Source organism: Neovison vison, chromosome 3, assembly GCF_020171115.1.
Source record: "Neovison vison isolate M4711 chromosome 3, ASM_NN_V1, whole genome shotgun sequence".
NCBI lineage: Eukaryota > Metazoa > Chordata > Mammalia > Carnivora > Mustelidae > Neogale > Neogale vison.
Window position 1 is genome coordinate 212,289,589 of NC_058093.1, and position 17,532 is coordinate 212,307,120.

Genomic DNA, 17,532 nt, shown 5'->3' on the forward strand with positions numbered 1-17,532 from the left:
TTTGTTCTGTCTGCCATGATAAGCCATGCTGCAGTGACATCTCTGTGCCGTGCCTTGAGTATGCTTGGAGTGCCTTTCTGACTCCTCTTTCACACAGGTACATCGGCCCCAGCACCGTGTTCGGCTCCAGTGGTAAGCTTGCCAATGTGGAGCAGTGGCGATGTGTCTCTATCCTCCGGAGTCACTCAGGCGGTGAGTGGGGCTGCCTTTTGGGATGGGCAGCCCTGGCAGCTGTCTGCAGTCAGCAGCAGCACCTCCATGGCCTGGTGGACTGTTTCGGTCCTTATAGCAGCCTTGCATCTGGGCCATCCCTCCCCATCACCATCGGTCACACCCTGCCTGTTCCTCAAGGTCTGTGCAGTCACTGTCCCCACTGCCTGCCTCCAGCTGCATTCAGTGCCCCCACTCCTGCCCTCATTGGGTATATGTTTATATCTTCAATGTAGAACTCCCCACGTTCTGCCGTTTATCCTGGTGAACTGAATCACTACCTTCATCAATGGATCACTAAGTCTGTAAGCACACTTTATTTATTCCACAGAAACCAGCACACATGAAAAGGGGCCCAATGAAAAGTTTTTTACCTGACCTTGAGTATATTTGAAAAGTGTTTAATGGACTTGAAATGGAAAGGGACACATGTTACAAATTTGAACTGAAGAAGAGGAATGTCATTCAAGAGTAGTTAAAAGCCATGTGCTGTACATTCAGATGCCAGGATGCTAGAGTGACTATACCTTGGAAAGCCTGTGGTCTAGCCCAAGAATGGCCTTAAGCATTTCCCAGACGGGGAGAGCAGAAGCCAGAAAGGCCTGTTGCACATGGTGGGTCAGCAGCATTTCACCACAGCTGGATCTTTACGTACAAAGCAGGGAGCAGTACAGAGTGGAGCTGGCTAAGTGTCAGGGGCCAGGTCATAGAAGGTTTGTGTTCCCTGTTAATGAAGGTGGCCTTTATTGTGGAAGAGATAGGGAGCCTTTAAAAGATTTGAGGTGTAAGAGGGAGATCATTCTGATAGGTGTGTAGAAAAGGAGCTTGTTTCAGTGGTTCAGATGAAAACTGTAAGGGCCTGAACCAGGCCTGGGATAATTGGGATGGAGGGGGAGACTGACTTGGGAAATTCTTAGGACAAAGCAGGGGAGGGAAGAAGGAGATTCCTAGCTGGTGCCTGCATAGCCAGTGTTGTCCTCTCTCACACTGTATCGATAGTGGGCTTATGAGGATGGACACCAATTCAGTGTGAGATGTGCTGAGTCTGGCGAGTAGGGGCAGGGAAGAATGTCACAAGATTTGGAATTGAGCCTCTAGCTCTGGGAGAAGATGGGGCAAGAGTGAGTGGTTTGGAAGGCATCAACTGTAATCCACTGACAGTATATGCTCTGCAAATACTCTACACACACTTTAAAGGTGAACAGACCCACCTCTTAGTGACCATAGATTAATTCCACATTTTTGAAAGCTGGCAGAGTAGTATTGTATACTTGTTGATTACCATAAAAATGTGTAACTTAACCTTGCTTACTCACAGTTACTCAAAGCAGAGTCTAAGTGGACTCCTCTGGAACTTGGAGAAAGTGTCCATGCAGGTGTTCAAGTGTGGGATGGGGCCTCAGTGAGGCCTTTGTTGGGTTCCCTACCCTGATACTTGGGCTGAACCATAACTTCAACTTCTCTCCATACCCACCATCCCAGGGTTCTCCTTTACCAGGAAGTAGGGTTGCCCACTTTCAGCCAAGGACATCCATTTCTTGTTCAGTGGTCCTGATAGCAGTTATGGGCAGAACTCTTAAAGAAGAAAAATCAGTGAAAATGCAAAAATAAATAAATAAATAGAAATCACTGGGTCTTTGAAAGCAGTGTGTGAAAAACATATATGTTGGCATATTTAATTGGGGAGTGAGGGTAGGAAGAAAAAAACCTAGAAGAAATTAGAGATAATGGGGCTAGAAAAACATTAACCTAGAGGGAAAAGTTACCACGGAGTACAACATAATATTTATTAAACTAAAAAAAAAAATGCTAAGGGAAGTAAAATTTTCTAGAAAATACAAATTTTCAGGGGCGCCTGGGTGGCTCAGTGGGTTAAGCCTTGGCCTTCAGCTCAGGTCATGATCCCAGGGTCCTGGGATCGAGCCCCGCAATGGGCTCTCTGCTCCTCGGGGAGTCTGCTTCCTCCTCTCTCCCTCTGCCTGCCTCTCTGTCTACTTGTGATCTCTGTCTGTCAAATAAATAAATAAAATCTTTAAAAATATAAAATAAAATTAAATTAAAATTTAAAAAAATACAAATTTTCAGAATTGATACCATAAGGTTAGGAAAACTTAAAGTAGTAACCTCTGAAAAAATTGGAGTCCTCATAAATGCTTCCTGATCCTAATTTATTTTTTGATTTGTTGATGCAGGGTTTTTTTTTTTTTTCCAAGTTTTTAAGAAAAATTATTCTGGGTTGTAGAAATATTTATTCTTTTTTTTTTTTTTTTTTTTTTTAAGAATTTTTTTAGGTACTTTATTCTTCTTAAGATTTTATTTATTTATGTGTTGCGGGGAGAGAGAGACAGAGAGAGAGAAAGCACAAGTAGGAGGAGTGGGAAGCAGAGGGAAATACAGGCTCCCTGATGCAGGAAGCCTGATGCAGGACTCGATCCCAGGACCCTGAGATCATGACCTGAGTTGAAGGCAGACCCCTAAAAACCGAGCCACTCAGGCGCCCCTAGAAATATTTATTCTTCAAAGGAAGTTGTCACCCTGGGTTCCAAAAACCTAAAAAAAAAAAAAAAAAAAAAAGTAAAACAAAAGCTTAGACGAATATGAAAAAAAGAAAAATCAGAAACATAATGCTTGTGAATTTGATAACTTTTGAAAACATTCATTTTGACGAAATATGATTTATAATGGAAGAATTTTGTGTATTACTATAACAACATACTAGGAGGTTAAATGAGAAAAGACTCTTGGAGCGCCTGGTTGGCTCAGTTGGTAGAGCATATGACTCAGTCTTAGGGTCCTGAGTTCAAGCCCCAAGTTGAACATGGAGCCTACTTTAAGAAACAAAAACAAAAACAGTCATCTAAGGAGGTTTTCTGAAAGGGATATTAGATAATTTAGCATTAATTTGTAATAAAAATATGTTTTAAATAGCCATAGGAAGCTATTTCCTTGACATGAAATGTCTTTTTCAAACCAATGGCAAATATTGTAGCACGCAGCTATTAGAGCTTAAAAAGCATTGAAAAGCACCTAGAGCTAATAATGAGTCATTGAGTTGGTCTCATATAAGAAAACTTTAAATTATTTACCTTTCGCTAGTAATAGCCAATTAGAATATCCACTGATACAAAGAGAACTCTTAAACAGCAGGAAGAAGAATTGTAAATATTCAGGAATACTTTTACCTAGAAATGTGTGAGATCTGTAAGTCTTACAACACAAACCTTTTATGAGAGAGCTAAAATGGCCACTTCATAAGTGGAAAGATCAAAAAAAATATAGACAGTATTTTTTTCCCAAATTCATTTAACAAATATTTATTAAGCACCTGCCATGTTCTGGGTGCTGTTCTACCCTCAGGAAGTTTACATTCTTATAAGAGAGACAGACAACTAGTCACATCAGCAACTAGAAGATAAGTGCCGAGAAGCAAAATAAGATGGGTTTTCCAGGAGGCCTCACTGAGAAGGTGATATCCAACAGGAGACCAGGTGGAGGTGAGGGGACCACTGAGTACACATCCAAAGAGCCTTCTAGGCTAAAGGAATAGCTAGGACACGGCCACTGTGAGGGGCTCTTCTCTGAGTGAAATGGGAAAACTCAGCAGGATTTTGAGTAGAGGAGTGAGGAGGCCTGTGGCAGCTGCATGGACTACAGGCAGCACTGGAGAGATCACTGAGGAGGCTGCTGGCGTAATCTCAGTGGACCTGGGTCATAGCAGTGGAGGTCAGGAGGAGCGATGGTCAGATGGAGAGTTCCTGGTGGATGGGATATGGGGTGTGAGATAAGCAAAGGAAATCAGGACAGTTTACCAGACTGTGGTCTGGAGGGTGTCAAGAATGCAGTTGCCATTACCTGATGGCAGGTGTGTAGGTGGGACAGAATATTTGCTGAGGGAAATGTTTAAGAATTGGCTTTGGGGCATGTTCAGTTTGCATTGCCTAGCAGGGATGTAATTAGTCCTGCTGCATAGGCATTTTGATATGTGAGAGTTGAGTATAGGGGACAAGTATATGTGGGACTGGAGGCCAAGGGTGGAGGCTGGGGTGATGGGGTGATTTGGAGGTGATAAGGAACCAGTCAGTGAAAAGAGACTGAGATGGAGAGGAGGCCAATTAAGATAGAGCGTTTGAAGGAGAAGCAATCCAGCAGTTCATCCAATGTTGTCTTGAGGTTAGGTGAGAACTGAGGATACTGATCATTGGACTTGATGGCATGGAGACCACCCATGGCCTTGGCTAGTGCTGTTCAGGCTGGTGCAGTTCAGTGGAAGCCTCATTAGAGGGTCCTCAAGAAAGACCCAAGGGAGGACAGAGCTAGACTGAACCAGGCTGGGTTTTGGGCACCTGTGCAAACACAGAAGAGTAGAGGGTATGGTAGACTCTAAGCCAAATAGAGAGACAGCAGAAGGCCCATAGCACCTGGAAACTCTGTTGGAGTTGAGAGGGAGCCGGAAGCACCAGTTGTTGGTAGGAGTATGGGAGGGTTGGCATTCAAACCAAGAAGGAATTACAGTATGTTGTTTGGGAGAACCTCTGGGCATGACTGGGAATGAATGCCTGAGGTAGCAGAAGCCAAGGTTACTGGAGGAGGAAGCAGAGTTTAAGGATCCAGGAGCTTTGGGTATTAAACAGATCATCCTCCTAGAATCACCAAGAATGATGATGAGAGTATCCGGAATGACAGTGACCAGAAAACACTTCAAATGCAGGAAAGTCTCAGATGTATGTAGATGTGCAAAGAGAAAGAGTGGGAATGGTATGGTCTGAAGACAGAAGCTCCAAAACTGGGGTTAAGGGAGAAAATTAGTGGAAAATTTGTCCATAAGTGGCTTTATTATGTAACTCAGCAGTGACTCCAAAGGGCACTTGAAAGAGTAAGGAAGGTTACAGGTCTTCTGATTACAGAAGAAATCATTCAAAGCTGCAGTGATTAAAATGTCATGAGTTTGGGGGCAAAATTAACAACATTGAAGTAGACTACATGTACCTAGGACCTTGGTGTATTATTGTGAAGGAGGCACCAATTATCAGTTATGGGAAGAAAGAATTGTTCCCCACTTGTGATAGAATAACCATTATATGGTTTGTAGATGAAGAAAGAGTAAGGTAGAGCCTCCCTAAATACAGCATGTACTGAAATAAATTCCATATGTTAAAGAGAGAAACATTTTAAATAGTTAAAGCAGAAGAAAACAGAACTGAATAGTCATCAGACCGCTACCAGAGGGAATGTTTTTTAAGGTTAATAGGCAAAAAAAGACATCACAAAGGAGAATCACAGATTTTACTATATCAATCTCTTACAGTATAGGAAGGTAAACTATTAGAATTTGCAGCTAATGCCTGTATTATCAATAGTCCATGGAAACTGCTAGGAAAATCACATCTCCCTTCCGGAATTCCCTCCCGGCTGACCACTTCTCGGCTCTAAGAGTTAGGTACCACGGTGAAATTCTGATGTTTACGTGTCTGCCCCTCTTGGCCTCTAAGCTCTTAGAGGAGGTTTTTATTCTTCATTTTTGTAGGCATTGCATTGGTGTTTGTTAGACCCGCTGCACAAAAGGCCTCCCAACAGAAGATGGGAGCAAAGTAGCCCAAGAAGACAACTCTAGACAGATAGAAAAAATCTTCACTTTTATTAGTAAATTTTTTTAACTTTATATTTTTATAAAAAATGTGCTTAATAAGTTAGAAGGGAAAATCATAATCCTCAAGATAATAAGAGGATTTTGAAATGGACATTTCTGCTTATAAAAGTGTAAAGTCATAGAGGTTTCTGAAAAGCTGTCTACAGGGTTAAGAGAGTCCAGACTTAGGAAAGTCTTCAGGCATTCTGCCCAGAGTCCACTTTGGGCTGGCAGGCACAAGAAATAAACCAGAGCGTGGAGAATGGCGTACACGCATGTGCTCATTAGCATGAAACCTGGGACTCAGTTAATAGTTCATTAGTTGATAGTCAGTAGTTGAATCAGGTCTGTTTATAGTAGTGAATATTCTCAAAGACATGGAATGTAGAACTAAACAAGAGGAGCCCTTAGGATCACATAGGCTGTGAGGATACTAAATGCAGTACTCTAATGCATATGCAGTGTGAAATACAAATTGCAGTATCTTGTGGAAAAAATTCATAAAGCTGTCCCTGAAGACTGTAAAAAATAGAAAAAAAATAGTTTTGAGTATTTTGCTTACACCTTTTTAAAAATCCTATGAGGAGAGGACTAGATAGCTATTAACTTGCTGCTGTGTTTCTGTTTCTTCACCTCACCAGCCATTCTTCTGTACACCTAGCACTGCACCAGGCACAGAGGTTAGAAAAATCATACCTGCACGGCGAGATGGGCCCGGTCATCGTCACCGTCACAGCTGACCTTTATCGATGCCTTGGTGTGTGCCTGGCACCGTGCTACAGCAATTTCCCACATTTAATCCTCATAATAACCCTCTGAGCATAGGGTTGTGGTTTTGTTTTTTTTTAATCTGCATTTTATAGATAAGAAAACAGTCACAAAGAATTAACATGAGTGATTGTGTTTAGGGGTTCTCTAGGGAAGGGATATTCTGGTGGGGTCTTGGAGATGAGATCCAGTTTGTGAGGAGAAGGGCCTGAAGATGGCCTCCCACTTATTGGGCAGCTATTGTACTCTGGCTCTGTGCTAGCCATTATGCCAGGTGCGGTGCCTGTAGAGCTCAAAGGGCTCTCAGAAAGGCCCAGTTGGGATCAGAGAAGCAAGCTTAGCGAGCCTGAGGCCACAGTCCCAGCAGGTGTCAGAGCCCGAGTTCTTATACGTGGCCCCAAGTTGTCAGCCATGTCCTCAGTTATCTCCTTTGTGAGGGGTGAGGGAGGTCACTCAGATGCCTCAAATGTCATGACCAGTTCATAAACCTTAGTGGGGAAGTTTTACAGACTGGTTTTTAAGAGGGAGTTTAGTTATGATGATTGCAAGTCAAGTTTCCTCAAACATGAGAGGCTAGGGGCTGCCGGCCAACCTGGCAGACAGGTGTTGCCGAGTGCCCCCCTCACTGAATCTGCACACCACATAAGAGGCTCACCGCCAGCCCTCTGTCTTCCAGATGTGATGGATGTAGCATGGTCTCCCCATGACGCGTGGCTGGCCTCATGCAGCGTGGATAACACTGTCGTCATCTGGAATGCTGTGAAGTTCCCAGGTCTGGACCTCTGACTGGGTGGCAGCATAAATGGGCTGATCATCTGGAGCAGGGTGGGCTCTCTGTCTCCTAAGGCTGGCAGTGACAAGTATGTTGCAGTGAATGGGGATTCATGCATCTCGTCAGCAACTCAATTCTTTTTCTCTTCATCAGTTACATTTATTTAAGGTTTTAAAAGAGGTTTATGTTAAAGAAAAATAGTAACTGAGGGCTAGCGTGGATGTGCCACAGATCACGAGGGTGATAGGGTGGCATGGCATGTGCTTGGTACCTGGCATTCCCCACTACACACATGCTCTTGAGGGCATGCCTCCCCACTCTCCCACCCCACTGGGCTCTGGCCTCCACTCAGTTGCCATCTCCTCTCTGAAGCTTTTAAACAGAGATAGGCTAACAAATCCAGTTTTGAAAAAGATTGGTATTTCTTATTAATGTGTGTAAAGTCAAAACAGATGGCATAACCTAGCATATCACTGTAGTTGATAACTAGTAAGATACTTTTATTCCTCCTTGGTATCTAGAATGTGTTTTGTTCATGGGCTAAAAAGCATCCTCCATGAACTTGGCCCAAGTCATTTTCTCTATAAGCCACCAAGATGTGGGCGGGGTGGGGGAGGGGCATTTTCATTGTGGTCACAGAGGGCCAGATTGAGAGTTGGGGTGGCATTTAGATTACAGATCTCTAGGACGCTATCTCATACCCCTTTGTCCTTTGCGATGACTTACAAAGAACTTTCACCACAGTGCTCCATCCCCTGAGCTGTTAGGCCTGCTTTTAGCTGCCAGGAAGGTTCAAATCACAAATATTGATGTTACAGCACAGATGGGCATGGCCTCCAGATGGAGAAACCACTGGTAGAGCTGCCAACCACAGACAAGTCAAAGGGGCAGAATTTGACTCTGGCCAAACCTGGATCCCTGCTTGCCTGCCCTTTAGGGGGCTTATGCAGGCTCAGTATTAACTGTGGCTAAAGGGAAATCATAATGCCTTCTCCTGGGTGTAGTCCTTTCAAGTTGCTTTTGGCTTGATAGGGATCAGATTAGGGGGCTCTTTGCTTGTGCCCAGGGATGGGAGCTGGCCAAGGTGGACTCCTGAGATCCCTTCTCTTGGCTAGCCATTCCGTAGCCCATGGATTGCAGCTCATGTTTCTATATAGACTCATCATTTTCCCTTAGTTAATGCTTTCCCAATCTCCTCTTTACCTCCACAGAAATTCTAGCTACACTGAGAGGCCATTCTGGCTTGGTAAAGGGGTTGACTTGGGACCCTGTTGGTAAATACATTGCCTCTCAAGCTGATGACCGCAGCCTAAAGGTGTGGAGAACGCTGGACTGGCAGTTGGAGACCAGCATCACCAAGCCTTTTGATGAGGTAAGAAGACATCTCGAGGAGTTTGGTCCAGCAGCCTCCCTGGCCTCCATGCACAGACGAGAAGCTGGCTGGGGTCCATACATTGTGATTGAACCAACAAGGTTCTCTGGGGTGGGCACTTGGCTCAAAGAGTCAGATGATGAAAATCTTTCACTTCTCAGACAGTATGAAATGTCCAACTTTGAAGTGAGAAAAAGCTGAAGAGAACTTTAGTGATGCCTCCATAGCATTGTGCAACACAGGTAGAGGAGGCCTTCTCTTTTATTTTTTCCTGACTGTGCTGTGGCTTTACTCACTGATTTGTACTCTGCAGGCCAGCCCACTTCTCTCTTGGGTAGTGAAGCAGTGCCTCATGCAGAATGTCTGGATGTCAGACTGCAGTGACTTGGATAGTATTTTCCTATCTCTTATTTGAGTTCTTGTTTCATGTGGAATCAGAGTTCAGGGTCTCCCTTATTTGTTAGATATTTCTTAAGTGCCTGCTGTAAGAAGGGTAGTACTGGATAAAGGAAATGAAAGTGGACTGAGATGGAGTCTCTCCCTTGAAGCTTAGAACCTGGTGGGAAAGATAGACTTTCACATCCATTGTGAGTATGGTGATGGAGTTGTCCAGAATGCACGGAAACAGCCAAGGAGTACTGATTGCCTCAGAGGAAGGGCTATGAGTAAAGTTTTGCAGGAGGTCTAGACATTTGCCCATAAGTCAAGGCTGGCTGCAGAAGGAAAGTGGAAATCATGAATGCAGTTTTCCCCAAACCAACAGTACCACATGAGCACTGGTATTCACCCTGCTTAGTCCTGCCCTCCTTAGGAGTACGTGCCCTCCATGTACAGAGGACATGGGCCCTAATGCCTTCTGGAGCTCCTCCTCAGGGATCTGGCAACCAGGCAGCAGTATCCCACTAGCAGGGTTCCTGGGGCAGCTATGGAGATAGACAGGAATGTTTGGAATCCCAGTTGGGAGCTGGTGGGACTCCTTAGCCTCAGGTGGGCCTGAGTGGGCTTGAGGCAGCTGTGTCACTGCACTCAAGGCCATGCATCATCCTACCCTTCTCTAGGGTTGGGAGGCCAAGATCATAATTCCTAAGTCATTCAGGCTGCCCTGGACTGACCTTGAGCTTTAGAGGGCTGTTTTTCTGGCCCATATCATCTCACTTTGCAGGAATAATAATGTGGAGGGATGCCTTGCTTCAGGCCTAGTCCAGATCAGGGGAACAATATCTTTCTGCAATGGATTTAATGGTTTATATGGGCTTTACAAAGCTCTTCTCATTTGCTAGTTAGTAGCACCACCAGTCTTCAGCTGAGGCAGGCTGGAGAAAGCGTGTAGTGGGTCATGGTCACTGAATGCATCACAGAGACAGGTTCCTGAAGGTCCACAGAGCTCTTTCTCCACTGAAGTGAATGCTCTGCAGATCTCATGTGGTAAGGTTAACATGCTATGCAGAAGAAAGAGGTCAGTGGCCAGACAGATTTGGCCCAAACAGAACTGACAGAAGAGGTGGCTATTGATTGTCTAGACGCCACTATGTTGTGCTTAGCTCCCATAGGGGAGTATACGGTGCTGCAGCTCCCAGTCTCACCTAACAGCCTTTTTTGTCAGACACCTGGAGGGACTGAAGCGTTAGAGCTGTTAGCATAGCCAAAAGCTGGTGTACATGCTCTGCCATCATACATTTATAAATCAGAATTCGACTCTATTCTTGAGGACAGAGTTTTGGTCACACAGTTGGTCTTGAGCTCCTTCCAAGTGCACATGTTTCTTTCAGTGTGGAGGGACAACCCATGTGTTGCGGCTCAGCTGGTCACCTGATGGGCACTACCTGGTGTCTGCCCACGCCATGAACAACTCTGGCCCCACTGCCCAGATCATTGAACGAGAGGGCTGGAAAACCAACATGGACTTTGTCGGGCACCGGAAAGCTGTGACTGTTGTGGTGAGTGTACTTAGCCTCCACCTGAGTGCTGTCTTGCTCCGAGGCTGGGTCACATGTGGGGCTTAGGTGGTGGGCTTTGAGAGTCAGCACATGCCACATTCTTGTTTCATTTTGATTACTTATGTTTCATAATTTTTAAACACATTTTACAAAACAGAATACATACTCACATATTTTAATGAGTTTCACCAAAATCAGTCTTTGATTGGGAGCATTGTAGCTCCACACTAGCCTTTTCCATATTTGGGTCAGGTCCTGTGTACTCAAGCATGGTGGTCCTGACAAGTGCTCCAGTAGCATGTGCCTGCTAAGCATGTGTGCCTATACCCCAGCCATGGCCAGGCGTGGCTGTGAGGCCATGCTGTGGATCACCTGAGTCTGGGGCTGCCCTGCCCAATCTTGATATGGAGGATGAAGGGTATCAGAAGATACGGGCTACTTTTAGTGAGGGTTTTCTCAGCACTGGGCAACCAAAACAAAGTAAATAGGTTGGTGGACTAGGGTTGACAAAAGTGAAGGATCAGGAGCACCTGGGTGGCTCAATGGGTTTAAGCCTCTGCCTTCGGCTCAGGCCATGATCCCAGGGTCCTGGGATCGAGCCCCGAATCAGGCTCTCTGCTCAGGAGGGAGCCTGTTTCTCCCCCTCCCATCTGTCTGCCTGCCTGCCTGTCTGCCTACTTATGATCTCTGTCTGTCAAATAAATAAAAATAAAAATATTTTAAAAAACAACAAAAAAAGTGAAGGATCAGGGGCACCTGTGGCTCTGTCATTACGTGTCTGCCTTTGGCTCAGGTCATGACCCCAGGGTCCTGGGATTGAGCCCCACATCGGGCTCCCTGCTCAGCAGGAAGCCTGCTTCTTCCTCTCTCACTCCCCCTGCTTGTGTTCCCTCTCTCGTTGTGTCTCTCTGTCAAATAAATAAATAAAATCTTTAAAAAAAAAAAAGAAAAGAAAAGGTGAAGAATCAGCCAGGACCCTGATCTCAGTTTCGTGTTACTTAAAATGGGCTAATCTTTGTTTAAATTAATAATAAATATTATAGTGGTGCCTGGGTGGTTCAGTCAGTTAAGCATCTGACTTGTGATTTCAGTTCAAGTCATGATCTCATGGGTTGTGGGATCAAGCCCCTCATTAGGCTCTGCGATCAATGGGAAGTCTGCTGGAGATTCTCTCCCTCTCCCCCTGCCCCTTCCCCACACACACTGGCTCACTCTCTTTTTTTCTCTCTCAAATAAATAAATTTTTAATAATAATAAATATCATATGTTGTGACTTAGAATATATATGTTTTATACAAATAAAATATTGCTGCTTTAATTTTTTTTTGTATTGGAACCCATGTAGGACTTTGTTTGAGCCCAGGTCCTTGTTTTGAAAATCACTGCTTCAGCATAGCACTATGCTTCCGCATGACTGTCAGGTGGTCCTCATAGGCACTATAAGAGTGGCTCTGTGAGATCATGGTATTGATGCCTCTCAGGCAACTCAGGGTGAGACTCAAGACCATGGTACACACCTCCAGGTTCTATGTTGTCTGGTCTTTATGCCTGCCCTCTGGAATTAGAACCCCTATGGGCCAGGCCAGCTGATACCAGGCTCCAGGGAGCTACCCTTCTCCTCGGTTGTCCTGGCTTGGGGACTCTAGTTCTGAGTCTAGAGTTCCTATCCCTTTCAATCCAGGAATGTGGCAGGAGCTCTTGGTGTGCTTGCCAAAAGCAGCACCCAGGTTACACTGAGGATAGCCCCCGGTACAGACTTTAGCATGACTTAGCTGTCATCCCTGGCCAAGTAAGATTATTCAGGGCTAATCAGTATCTGCTAGATAGTTTTGACTGTAAGCATCACCTACAGTGAAGGGGAAAGGATTAATGGGGTAGATATCTGACAATCCCATCGACCTCTGTCAAGACTTTGTACCTAAAGCCAGGTCCTGGAACTGGCCTTTCTCAGGCCAGGAGGAATTCAGAGAGCCAATTTCAGTAGCTCCCATGCCATCAACCTGGCTACAGGCCCAGAAATGGAGATTTGGTGGAGCCAGCTTCAAATCTTTGTCCCACCACTTACTTATTGGGTAACTTGGCCCACATTTCCTGGCCTCCCTGAAACTCCATTTCAACCTCAGCAAAATGCCTCCTGGGTAGTGATGAAGATGAAGTAAAGCATGCTGAGTGCCTGGGGCTGGAAGAATGTCATTGTGGGTTTCCCGCAGACAGGATGGTATTGTGGTATATTTCTGAACCTGCCATGGGGTATATGCTTGATGCTTAATTATTTTAACATTTGTTATTTGGCTTTAGAAATTCAACCCAAAAATCTTCAAAAAGAAGCAGAAGAACGGGAGTTCTGCAAAGCCCAGCTGCCCGTATTGCTGCTGTGCTGTTGGCAGCAAGGACCGTTCTCTCTCCGTCTGGGTGAGCCCCAACTCCCTCCCCCTAACCCCCCAACCCTCACCCAAGAGCTTTTGTGGCTCTTACAGGGGGAATGAGAAGGGCCTGTTGAAGGAGGTGGAGCCCCGAGGCCTGGAAGAGCTACTTTTATTGGTGCTCAGTATGTGCTTCCACCCTACACCTGGGATCAGGCCCCCTGCTTACCCCAAGAAGAAGGGAGGACTGAAGACTAGGCTTGGGCCCAGGTAGAAAAGGCTACCCAGAGCCCCAGTCTGAGCAACTCCGTGTCCAGACTCTAGGATACGCTCAGTTGGTATGTTGTGTTTGCTTCCTTTTGGAAAACCTTTCTGTCTATATATAAAACTTAAAGCCAAATAAATAAATAACTAAAATTTAAAAAATAACCTACAGCAAATGTATTCACCTAAAGTATACACCTCAGTGCGTTGTCATACATGTATGACATACATATATAAAGTCTAACCATGAACCTGTAACCCCTCATCCCTGCCCCCACTTGCCCCCAGTCAAGACCCCACTTCCCAACCCCCTTTGGCCAAGGCAACCACTCCAGTGATGTCTGCACATCAACGAGTTGTGCAGTTGTGTTGCTTTCACTTGATTTAATCTTGTTGAGATTCATGTTTGTTGTTGGATTTAGCAATCAATAGTTTGTTCCTAACTGATTTCCCCATAAGCAGAATGGACTTGTAGTTGTGGAGCTGAAGGTTGTCCTCAGGCTGCCTTTATTACAGTTGTTTGTCACACAGAAATGGATTTCTGTGTACCCTGTGGTTCTTTTTTCACATGACATTCTTATCGACGTTCTTATTCACATGACATTTCAGAACCTGAACCTTAGTGCTATCATAGGCACTTCCAGGCATGTTCTTCCTGGGCTCCTGCTGGCCTGCTTTGACCAAAACATTCCTGATCCCATTTTCTTAGAATGCTAAGGTCAGGTGTTCACATGGGTTCCAGATTTCTGAGTGGTCTGTAGGCACATTTTTGAGAGAAGAGACAGGGCTATTTTTTTCTGAAAATGGAATTAGGGGAGAGGCAAGATTCTTCTTGTGGATTCCAGGTAGCTCAGATTTCCTCTCCTCAGGACTAGGGTAGCTGTAGCAGCTCTTTCCCCACAAAAGCAGCACCTGATGGGAGCCATGTGGAAGGTGCATGGGAGCCATGCACTCTGTGGCTCCTAGACCTGTCAGCAGGGTGGTCAGACATTAGCATGTGAGCTGTAGGAATGTGGAGATGATACACAGCCCAGCCTTTGAGTGACTAGATACAAGTATGCATGTAGTGAATGTTGTGCAGTCATCAAAAAGAGGTTTTTACGGTGTTTGATGACATACTAATTATGTATTAAATGAAAAGCAAGCACAGTCATCTGCCAAAGAATAAAATATTTGCACAAGATAGACCAGGAGAAAATAACTCAAGTGTTATAGTGGTTAACTGTGGGTCTGGATTCAAGGCAACTTAAACTGTTTTGGTGTTGGTGGACTATCCGCACACACTTTTTAGAATGAGCCCATGTGATGTATGTAGCCAGTTACAGTGAGCTTTGCATTAATACATACCAAACTCCTTGGGCCGAGATGTCCTGGCTTCTCTCCGAGGCTCTTTTCCTCTCCTGGGTGCTACTTTTGCTGCCTCATTTTCAGCCCAGGCCTTGACATCTACTCCTGCTTGTAGACCTCTGCACAGGTCATGGCCTTTTTAGAACCACCTTCTCCATTCTTAGTTGTCTATGTATAAATCCATCTCCCCTGGCAGACCACAGTGAGCCCTTCAGACAGGGGCCATACTGAAATGTCTGTTTTGGCAAGTTTTGGGTTCCATGGCTTGGGATCTTGCTGGTCGCTGTTTGAATAGAGTCCATTGTGCCCTGTATGTCAACAAAAACTCAGACCAAGGCTTCTAGGACTATTGATGAGCTGAGTGGACAGAAAGCAGTGTTCATTCATTTCATTAACCTCTCCTCCTCCTTTTTTTCTAGCTCACGTGTCTGAAACGGCCTTTGGTTGTCATCCATGAACTATTTGACAAATCTATCATGGATATTTCCTGGTAAGATGGATTCTTTTTAAAATGCACAGGCTAGGAAAAGAGAAGCCACATGTTGGAACATGAGGCTTCTGGATGTGATTAGGGTCAGGTAGCCAGGGACTCTCCCCACCCCTCAACCCTCCAAGGTGTGGGAGCTGGACCAGATCCCTGGGGTGCTGTTTGCATATGATTCAGAAAAGGGCAACCTGCCCCTGCCATTGGGAGAATGTCTGCTGCTGTGCTCCTTGCTTTGTTGGCATTTGCCTGTAGAAAATACTTCTTAGGCAAACTGGTATTTGGGAAACAGAGAGTGCTATGATTCTGGTTTTGCTTCACTTTGTCATTGCATGAACCAGATTAGCACAAATGTGGAGACACATTTTTTGCTTTTCAACGACCTCATCTAGATATATACTTAATGTTTTTTTTAAAGTGATTTCAAAAATAAAAATGAAATTCTTACAAAAGAAGAAGAAGTATACTTTGCACATATGCTTAGAATTAGAACTAAAAGATACAAAAAAAGAACTAAAAGATACCAGTACCTGCTAGGGCGTGATTGTCTCTCCTGTCCTCACCCTATCAGGAAATGCCAAAGAAGGTAATGAAGGGTTTCTGGCATCTGCATAAAGTCCTGCGTGTCATCCTCCCGGTCCACCCTTGGGGTGTCGGTAAGCCCCATAGGCACTTGCTCTCCAGGCTGCTAATGGCCATCTCTTTCAGGACTCTGAACGGGCTGGGCATCTTGGTGTGCTCCATGGATGGCTCTGTGGCATTCTTAGATTTCTCCCAGGATGAGCTTGGAGACCCCTTGAGTGAGGAGGAGAAGGTAAGAGAACATTATACCTTCAGCTAGTGGCCTGAGTGCTGCACTTGCTCTCGGGCCACAGAAATAGCTCTGAGAGGCCCCTTCAGTTGGACCCTCCTCTTAGGATATACACAGACACATTGTTTCTTAAAATATTGTTGGGTATTTGTCTTTTATAGTTCATAATGCTTATCTTCTTTACAGAATAGATTAAAGATGAGACTCTTACTCATGTCAGAAATCAGTTCTAGAACTAAGAATAAGTTGGCATTTTTTCTTGAGCTTATAATTAGCTCCACACTGAAAAGTTTTCACCCTGGGAGATAGCAGGAGTGACACCCAAGGGTACCTGCTCATGTCACTTTCCCCGTTGTCTTATAGAGACCTAGTTGCCAAGGAGTATCAACTATAACAGTAATATTAGTCATTTCTTAGCACTTACTGCATTCCAGACTCTGGGCCATGCATTTTGCATGTATTATTTTGTGTGAATTATACAAAAACCTTCAAGGAAGGGCTCATTTTATCAATGAGGTAACTAAGCCTTAGAAAATAGTTTGGATGTTTGCAGAGACCACACATGACCCTAAGGTTTGAGAATAGAACCGTGACTCATGCCCATAGGCCTCCTTCCCTCTGTGCTTTGCCCAGGACAGGGAGGCCAATGTGCTCTTTAGGGACTTTGGGACAGGCCCTGCTTAATGGACCGTAGATTTAGAAAACAGACATTTCTATAGATGGGTCTTTGATGACACTTAGTGAAATGTATTCGTTTGTCTGAAAGAAGCCTTATAAAAGCCCAAAGCAGGTGGGTGGCTCTCCCCTTCAAAGTTCAATTACTGGTAGAGGCTCTCTCATAAGCTACTATGTGGACCTCCCACTATGATGTAAACCCCTTGGGGGTAGAACTAAAAGATACAAAAAAAGACATACCTAAAATGGTATTTGACCACTGCCCAGGACCCTTTCCAGTCTGAGAATCAGGAGACCTAACATGCCGCTCACCGACTGGTGGGCACTAGCCACCACTTTGCTGCCCACAACTAGTCTATTGCACTTCTCTCTGCTTCCCCTAGAGCCGCATTCACCAGTCCACGTATGGCAAGAGCTTGGCCATCATGACTGAGGCCCAACTTTCCACAGCCGTCATTGAGAACCCAGAGATGCTCAAATACCAACGCAGGCAGCAGCAACAGCAGCTGGACCAGAAGAGTGCCTCGGCCAGAGAGACGAGCTCAGCTGCCTCAGTTGCTGGTGTCGTCAACGGGGAAAGTCTGGAAGACATTAGGAAGGTGAGGTCTCAGCCCCATAGCACTGATGACATGGGTCCGTGGGTCCAGACCCAGGGACAGGGGAAGGGGCGCATGCAGTCCATTGAACAGAGCACAGATGCAGGTGGTGGGGAGGCAAGTGTATGCTGTGCCTAGAACAGGACCTAGGGGTTAGCCAGCTTGGGGCTACTTAGCCCTATTGCCATCAGCTACGTGGGGTAGTAATGGAGCCCAAGGCACTTTGTCAAAAGCTTCTTTGTCCCAAGGAGCTCTAAAGGAGGTCATCTCTTGCGGGAACTTCCAAACCTCACTTTTAGCTTTCTAG

At 45.1% G+C, this 17,532-nt stretch overlaps 1 protein-coding gene across 5 annotated transcripts in view; it reads left to right on the top strand.

Annotated features, from left to right (window-relative positions):
* The window catches only part of LOC122903169 (protein HIRA), an 87,245-nt gene that overhangs the window by 22,456 nt on the left and 47,257 nt on the right, over positions 1-17,532 (top strand). For 2 of the 5 annotated variants that reach the window (XM_044243723.1, XM_044243726.1), the window contains exons 5-13: positions 98-192; positions 6,498-6,593; positions 7,281-7,376; positions 8,588-8,748; positions 10,518-10,685; positions 12,984-13,097; positions 15,079-15,149; positions 15,852-15,957; positions 17,013-17,228. In XM_044243723.1, coding sequence (XP_044099658.1) covers positions 98-192; positions 6,498-6,593; positions 7,281-7,376; positions 8,588-8,748; positions 10,518-10,685; positions 12,984-13,097; positions 15,079-15,149; positions 15,852-15,957; positions 17,013-17,228 — 1,123 coding nt within the window. Of the gene's footprint in view, positions 1-97; positions 193-6,477; positions 6,594-7,280; positions 7,377-8,587; positions 8,749-10,517; positions 10,686-12,983; positions 13,098-15,078; positions 15,150-15,851; positions 15,958-17,012; positions 17,229-17,532 lie in introns of all 5 variants that reach the window. The other 3 variants (XM_044243724.1, XM_044243727.1, XM_044243728.1) reach the window with 2 other exon arrangements.